Source organism: Fulmarus glacialis, unplaced genomic scaffold (genome assembly GCF_000690835.1).
Source record: "Fulmarus glacialis isolate BGI_N327 unplaced genomic scaffold, ASM69083v1 scaffold42726, whole genome shotgun sequence".
Taxonomy (NCBI): Eukaryota; Metazoa; Chordata; class Aves; order Procellariiformes; family Procellariidae; genus Fulmarus; species Fulmarus glacialis.
The window spans coordinates 8,066-16,502 of NW_009217011.1; the positions used below are offsets into that span (position 1 = coordinate 8,066).

General features: G+C 38.7%; 1 protein-coding gene across 1 annotated transcript; it reads right to left on the reverse strand.

The window, feature by feature from the left end:
- Window positions 1-2,015: 2,015 nt before the first annotated feature.
- Window positions 2,016-8,262, reverse strand: LOC104069789 (1,25-dihydroxyvitamin D(3) 24-hydroxylase, mitochondrial). The gene is made up of 9 exons (XM_009579506.1): window positions 8,127-8,262; window positions 7,323-7,419; window positions 6,042-6,133; window positions 5,153-5,264; window positions 3,612-3,757; window positions 3,131-3,297; window positions 2,860-2,938; window positions 2,237-2,431; window positions 2,016-2,126 (listed from the first exon to the last, which is right to left on the reverse strand). Exons 1-9 carry the CDS (start codon window positions 8,169-8,171, stop codon window positions 2,016-2,018), a joined length of 1,044 nt encoding a protein of 347 aa, XP_009577801.1. The 5' UTR covers window positions 8,172-8,262.
- Window positions 8,263-8,437: the final 175 nt, after the last annotated feature.

Sequence of the window (8,437 nt, forward strand, 5' to 3'; positions counted from 1 at the left end):
AAATAACCATTCATGGTTATATATAAAAACCTGTACTTGAAACTGCATCATGGGAAAAATACACTAGTGACCATAATAACTAACATACAGTATTACATGCAGGGCAGTGACATCTTTAACCTTTTGATACAGGTATTGAAATCTCCACAAGAAATAGACCTCTTCGAAATTATTTCCTGTGGTTCTTTGAAACATACATCTTATATTACTCATCTGATGAAGTAACTATCCTGTTAGGATAATCATCATTTAATAGTGGCTGAACCCATAGGATTCCAGTGATTCCATTTATGGATAAGGCCTTTCGTGCAATGAAAGACCACTAAGGTTTTACATTAAAGGTGTGATAAAATGGCTTGTGTGGGAGTTGGAGGAATGAAACTCTATGGGTATGAGCAGAGTATGTGGCAGGCACGGTATTGCAACTGCTCAAATCAAAGTACTGTGCGGGCATGAGGAATAAATCCTATTATATACCTTTGTCCTTATTTCCCTTTTATTAAGGAAGTGAATAACATCAGGTAAAGTATACTTCTTTAATTACTCTAATTTTTAAGCCCTGCTGTTAGCCTTATTATAGACTGCCATCTTACTTCTCAGTTTAATTCATGACATTGGTAATTTGATAAGGACTAAGCAAGTTTCTTTTTGCTTAAGCTGACTTCTCAAAGCTCTTCAACTCTGAGCTAACAGTTCAGTCGTGACTGTTGTTCCCCCAGGTCCTATATGATACCCACAAACTGGAAACCAGCTCTTTCCAAGCTAGCCTGTTGAACAGCTTGAGGCTTTAATAATTTCACTGTGCACTAACAAGAACTATACATAACACTCCACAGCTCATTATCAAGCTCTATCCTGAACAGTCCCTCAGCTGCGCTAAATCAGTATATTTGTATAGGTATATGAACATGCATGGTATTTTTCTTTCCTTTTAACATTGCTAAGTACAGCTGAAGTAACTAACTAACCACATTTTTCCAATAAAACAGTATGGGAGCTTTTCTTGGTACTATTTCTGGCTCAGCAATTGTTAAAGGGACATGTGTTGCAGTTTCTCCACTGGTTACTATAGGCTTTGACTTTCCCAGTCGACGTATATTTTTTCAGAGAAGGCAGCAGCAGGGTTGTCATTTATTTTCTGCAAGCTGTATTAAAAAGAATCTATATCGTTATCTATTATTTAAAAGCAAATATCACTGAACAAACTTCAGTTAAAGGAGTTAATGGAATTAATACCCTTACTCAATTTATATTCGGTGATTTTCTCCCGTGGTATTGGCCAGCAAAAAAAAATCTCCCATAGTATTTAAATGTCACTTGATTTCTAATTTGAGGACTTAATTCTAGATCAAAGACCGAGTTCTCCAATTTAGATTTTTATACAAATAAGCTTTTTTGTTAGCTTATTTGTATAAGCTTGTGAGCAGAGAAAAATCTTACATTCAATTTTTTTGAACCAATAATGTATAATAAGTTGCAACATTGCATGACTATTTACAAGTAGATATTTCTTTTCTTTGTCCTTCTGCCTAAAATCAAGTTTTCTAATCTTAACTCTGTAGTGCCCCGGTGTATCGTTCCTTCACTAGGGCATTTTCTTTTTAAACTGTACATGGATGCTCAAAATCAAATGCTATTTTTCAGGAAATATCTTCTACAAATGCAGTGGAGAAGTTATATTATAACAAAATAATCGCTACTATTTTTCCCAACAGTATATACATTTTGATTTCCCCATCTCTGATCTGCATCATGAACAGAAGACATGCTGTCTTGGAGTTTAAAACTAGACAGCAAACTTCAGAGACATAAACCATACAAAATTTGTCTTCTTTTGTAGTACATAGAATATTTTCTGTTAAAAGTAACAAAACGTGATGGCATTTAATAAATCTCACACTGTGAGAATAAAGCTTAGAAAAACATCTGTTCTTTTGCACTCACAGTTCTATGAAAATTCTAAATGAGGTTCAAAGAAAAGTCTCATGTACTCAGGAGACCCTTATGCACATACCTTATCGTCTGTGAAATGCAATGGGAAGCTCCCGGTTGGGAACCAGTATTCCTGAATGGAGTGTTTCTACTGGCTTGTTGTCAGTTGCTACAATTTGGTATTTGCGAATGAGCTGAAACACAAACGTTTCAGTTAGCATGCTTTGGCTTCTAGATCTTCTGATTAGGTTAAATGTTGAACAACCCAACATTGTCTATAGAATGCCATTTTTAGAGTATTTACCCAGCAAAGGGCCAAGAGAAGTTGTAGCTCTGCTACGCGGCGCCCAATGCACATCCTCTTCCCAATGCCAAATGGAACATGAGAAAAAGGATTTATTAAGTTCTTCTGAAACCAGCGCTCTGGTTTAAACTGAGTCCAGCCATTAAAGTACTCTTCATTGCAACCCAGGGCATGGCTATTTATCATTAGTACAGTCTATAAACAAAGCAATAGAGAGAGTCTCATTACAAATTGGCTTAGAGCTACCAAGTGAATCAGCTTGTTAATGGGAAAAAAAAAAATGTAACAGTAAGAGTGAGGCAGTTTCCTCAGAAGATGTCATGTAATTCTCTGAAGATTAATTCAAACGCAGAAAAGGTCATAGTTTCCTCAGAAAATCATTGGAAAGTTTGAAAAAATTTTTTCAAACAGCACACCAAAATATTTTTGTCTAAATCCAACAGCAGTGCAGGCAGGCATGGTTTTCAGTTTATGGGAATTCTTGGTGTGAATTCCTCACTCCTTATCCTGGGACTCATCCTTTGGCAAAGTCATTTTGAGACTGAAATATGACCAAATTCAGTGGTTTACAGGACAGTTAATCAACAACAAAATATTCTAATAAGCTAAATTAATTGACTTACCCCTTTGGGCAGTACATAGTCTCCCAGAACCATTTCTGTGTCGATGGTGCGAGTGGTAAATGGCACCGAGGGTGTTAATCTACGGTGAAAGAAACAAAATGGGTTACATTCCCAGAATTTTTTCCTTCATGTATCTTTCACAGTTTACCCTAAACAACAAGGTGAACAAAATTATATATATACACTAGAAAATTCTTTCTCCCTAGCACACACTAGCTGGTAAAAAACTTTGAGATCATTTTGCTTTTTGCGAATTATTTGAGAATTTTACCTCATGGATTCTTTCAGACATGCTTTTAGGTAAGGCATATTCTTCAAGTTCTCAGCACTTGGACTGTCATTAGCAGCCAAAACACTCTGTATTTCCTGGAAAAGCTTTTGCTGAACATGTGGATTGCGTGAAATGTTATACAAAGCCCACAGTAAACTATTGGCCGTCTGAAACAAACCAAAAAGAAACGTAAGACCTCCATTTGTGGTGACAGAAACAAGAAGTTGCCAAAAGTTCAAAGCAACATTTACAGGGGATCACTGCCTTATGGTATTTTGTAAGCCTAAGGGATTATGAGCCATCCCAGGCGTTCTCTAGGAGTAATGAACAGAAGAAAGAATCTAGCGATTTCAGGTACAAATTCACGTGCATTTAGGCCACTGAAGCAACTACAGGATTAGCTCACTCTTAGCTGTTATGGAAGAAAGCAGGGAGTTGGAAGGATGCTAATTTTAAGAAGCTCTTGGAAAGTCAGGTTTACCGTTTCAACTCCAGCAATTTGGAGCTCTGCGATGGCAGCGTACAGCTCCTTCTTGGAAAGTTGTCCGCCAGAATAGATGTCACACAGGAAATCCTCCTGAGGGTTTGCAGAGTGCTTTTCCAGTCGACAGTCAATTGAGTGCTTGGCTGAGGAGGGAGGAGCGGGAGGTAATTAATGGAAAATCACTAAAAATACTTCAAAAATAAAAGCAAAAATACATCTTACATGCAGGATTTTGAAAGAGGATACCAAGCAGTGTTCTTTTTTCAAGCGATGAGCATTATACTGAATAAATAATGGTATTTTCACTTTTTAAACAAAGAACTCGGTCACAAAAATAACTTCTGAACAGAAAGAGCTCCTACAAACTATTAGGAATTCTGCTTTCTTAAATCAGGAAAGAAAATCAGAGATGTGTTGAGTGAAGTATTTAGCAAGCAGACATACAAGTGTGTAAAATTTATTAGATTGGATTTTCAAAGGGGATCAAGGTGTTACAAAAATCAGAGACTTAGCACTCAGACTCCCCAAGGGGAAATTTAAGCCTTTGATTTACTATGAGAAGGCAAAAATAGATGCCAAATTTCTACATGCTTTTTTTTTTTTAAATATAGACGACTAGATTTTGCCCACCCTTTCTTATGAATATCCCAATTGTAAGACCAGTTCCTAATAAGGAGCTATTCATGTCAAATGAAGGTGTCAAACTGTTTTTTCTGAACAAAACTGGTTTAAAGTGTCTTTTCTAAAACCCATAAACGAAGAAGCAATAAAATAAGTGCACGTGTAGCTGGCATGACCAAAACTCCTGAAATATTAAGTACTCAAATACCTAAAAATATATCACTCAGCATTACAACCATCCAAGTGCCTAAACCCTTCTTAATCTTTAGCTATAACTGTCACTGTCTAGCAAAATATTGAAAAATATAAACTTAACTTCATCTCTAGAGTTAGAGTAATTTTTGTAACCTTGAAGGCCAATTCATCTTAAATAGACAGAAAATGTTGTCAAAAAGCCAAACTGTACCTTATGATTTAAATTGCTTCTGTTTTTAAGAGTTATGACTATATTCCAGGTTGTTCAGAAAACCTATCATTTCTTTTCTTAGCAAACAGGCTTTTGTTGCATGTAAAATTCTTGTTTCTCAAGAAAACAACTCCCTTTGAGGTCCCTTTGAGAGAGGTCCCTTTTCTTACTCCTTTTCTATACCTTGCCTTTAAAGAGATTATACACTTTCTGGCTATTTACTTTTATGATAGATTAAACTGGACTTATGACGTTGCTGGCTCCCAAATTTCTGGGGCTTCCCTGGGGATTGGGTATTGCCCCACAACCAGACCTAAGTGTTAGTCATAAGAAAACAGTGCTCCCATGCTTGAAATAGGTTTGCGGATAGCTGCAGCAAAGGTGTCTCAATCTGTGCTGAAGGCAGCAATTAACAGTAGCGTAGGGCAGTAGCAAGTATGAAGAAAGTTAATTCCACCAAATTAGGAAACAGATGAAGGGAAAGGAGAAAAATCGTGTTTAAAACAATAACCTGTTTTAAATATATCATCCCATGCTTTAGTATGAGCTTGCCAGACTTTTGTGTTCAGACCCTTGTGAATTTCTACGGGGGTCACCATCATCATTCCAAAAGTAGCCATCATCTGTGGTGGAGAAAGAGTTTTTTAAATCTTTCTTTAATCTATCTATTTGAAATCTGTGGAAAAAGTTATACTGTAAAATAGGAGGCAATTTTCAGGAAGTCAAGATTCTGGCAGATTTTCCATCCTGGACAGAAAGGATGGGTCTCAACCTACTTCGGCTCTATGCAGCTAAAAATTAGGCACAGCCAGTAGAGGATAGGAGGTTTCTCCAGTAGGTGATTCATCCCACCTGTTTTAGAATGGGACAAGCCACCCTTCGGCAGTGCCTCTCTTTTGAGCTAAAAAACTGGGCAAGGCTAGATGCCTGTCATTTAGATGGCTAAAATTAGGCAGATATGTATCACCGGAGTCCAAGTTGCAGCAAGATGCGCAGCAGATGTGCTTGCAGGAATGACTAACCTCCAAATCCAGCATATTTGCATAATCCCACACAACTCCAAGGGTCCCACCCAACAAACAGCAGTGTTGCACAACAGGTGTCTCAGAGGGAGAGGAAAGTTAACCAACCAACCTGACAATTATATTTCCAGGATTACCCTGATGTCCATACAGCATTTTTCCCCTATATATTTAGGCATTTCATAAATGGGACGGTCAGATGGTCAGTACTAGCTTTGTGCATATAAGTGTCACCTAGGATGTGCAAGGCTGCCAATATACATATAGCACAGAAGCTTGAATTTCTTTTTTCAGGTGACTCATTTGAACTGGTACTTTCCTCTCAATAATAGTAGAGGCAGAAAATCACTACAGCCCCAGGTAAAGACTCTTCCATACCGTTTTTACAGCCTTGATGAAGTTCAGACTTTCTTCTTCTACATCCTGCTGTAGGAGACCAAACCTCTTTCCATACAGCACCAGACAGATACCTGTTGTTAAGCAATATTATCATTAAATGATATAAACAAAAGGGTGCATGGTGTCTACCATTTATTGTCAAGGAATAGCTTGGATTATCCTTCTGTTCTATGATACACATCTGTGAGAACAGCACTTCAAAACACCTTCTGCATGTTTGCCTCAGACCCAACTAGCAGTATATCTAGCTAAGATGCCCTTAGAGTAGCACTTTCTTCACAAATAAGAACCACCGCTGATCCCCTCACGAGCAGCAGATCATTCTGCCAAGCAGGGCTGGCATATTTGGCAAATAAGCTATTAGGCAAAGCTACTGAAGAGAACTGAGTTGCAGCAAAACTGGGCCTGAAGAGGCCATCTAGCCCAGCATCTCATAGCCCTTTCCACAACCAGAAACCACTTGCAAACACTTGCAGCATCCCACACTCCACAAGTTTCCACCTGTTTCCACTTGCTTTTTTTTTTTTTTAATTAAAGCTGTCACTTCCTATTTTTCCCTTTCCAAAAGCAGCCATCACCACTGAGAGTGGAAAAAAAAAACCACTTTCAGGAACTCAGTACACAGGTTGCTGAGATGAGCCAGCAAGAGCAGCCAGGCCTGGCAGAGCTCATTCAGTTACACACTATACCCAACCATTCCTCTTTGTTGGGAGCCACTGATGCAGTTTCTTCTGCCCTAAGTCATTCCTGGCAGACGGTTCCTTAATGTACTCTGTTTCTAAAGATGGAGGCTCCTGTCTTGGTACCTTACTCCGGTGCTTCTCAATCACAATGTAAACACTTAAAATGGGATTTTCCAGCCCTTGTCTACAATGAATACTTTCACCATTATTCGATCACTTCATTGGTCTTTTGCTGCTGATAATTAACAAATATCAGATGGACAAAAATGGTCATGTGGTATCTGATCCCACTCTAGATAAATACACTGTGATTCCCTCAAGTTTTGGATTTGTAAGTCACTATTTTTGACTTTTTTTACAAGCCACATAGATAACCAGACAGAAGAGTTTGTATAGCTGCTGATGAATTTTACAAACGTACTGATAGTCTCCTGGCTTTTCTGCCACCCACTTTCCATGATATAGTAGCTGATAGTTTGGAAATAATCAGCCTACACATTCATCACTGATCGTATTTTAACTGAAATGCCATGGCAGGTACAAAATGCATACCATTCTCAGGCAAAAACCAACTTACTTTCAAATGACCATTTGTTGAATTCGGAATAGACATCTTCCATTTGTCCACTGTGGTTACAAACATCATCTATTCTGTGCATGAAGTCCTCCAGGACCTAAGCGGTGGAGAGAACAGACAGAAAAGAAGGGAATAAAATGACATCAACTAATAAAAATCCTGTGTAATTTAACATTTCAACTGTCTTTTAAATAGGTAACATTCTCACATCAGAGAGGAATATTTATGTTTCCTGTTCTTTGAACAAGATTAATTTCCCCATATGTTTGGATTTTACATGAGACTCATGCTATTACTCCTTGTATTTTGAACTGAGCTTTCCTCCACAGGGATGAAATGCTTCAGTCTGATGCTGGGATAATACTGGAGTTTCACAATAAAGAGGATTAAGCTGTTTATCACAGATGCTCCTCAAACTCAATGAGGAACACAGAGGTTAAAGAGGGAGGTGTTCCCTGATGGGAGGAACATAGAATGAAGAAGTAAAGGCAAATAACACTGAATACAAGAAAAGTAAGCAAAAACTCTGTTTGCAGGAGCCCATATCATTGTGGAATCATCTTACCGTTCTGCGAAGACAGACAATCTCAACTACAGGTTTCCATGTGGTCTCACTTTTGGTCAGACCCTGATAATCAGTTTGTACTTATCATTCCCTGAATGATTTCAGAGTATTAAGTCATGGTTTTACCACTGTAGAGCAGATCAACAGCTCTCCAGGTAAACCTGATCACTTGATCTGCTTTTATTTCCCAGGTTTCCAGGGAAGTGGGGAGAGAGAAAGAATTTCTCAAAGTGCAGTACCTCATTGATTGTGGTATCCAGTTTTGCAACTTCCCTGGGTTTCATTAGTTTCTTTTGAAAGGCACTTCTTACCCTCTGCCAGTCCTTTCCTTCCCTAGATTAAATTAAAAACAGCGAGGTTGAAAAGAGAAAGATTTAAAGAAGAAAGAAGAAAAAACCCCAAACCCGCGGCATATGCAACAAGACATGGCCGGGCGCCGATGCGCCTTCATCGAACCGACGGGCGCGAACTTGGCGCCGCAGCCCCTTCTCGGGGGACGGGGGATGAAACCTGCTCCGGGCGGCAGCTCCGGGCGGCGACTCCGCCGGCA

Excerpts from the sequence above, each read along its gene's own strand:
- LOC104069789 (XM_009579506.1), bottom strand. The coding sequence starts at position 8,171 with ATGAAACCCAGGGAAGTTGCAAAACTGGATACCACAATCAATGAG. Across the intron at positions 6,134-7,322 it reads CAACAAATGGTCATTTGAAA|GTATCTGTCTGGTGCTGTAT; the intron begins GTAAGTTGGTTT and ends GCTTAACAACAG. Across the intron at positions 2,432-2,859 it reads ACTATGTACTGCCCAAAGGG|ACTGTACTAATGATAAATAG; the intron begins GTAAGTCAATTA and ends CTTTGTTTATAG.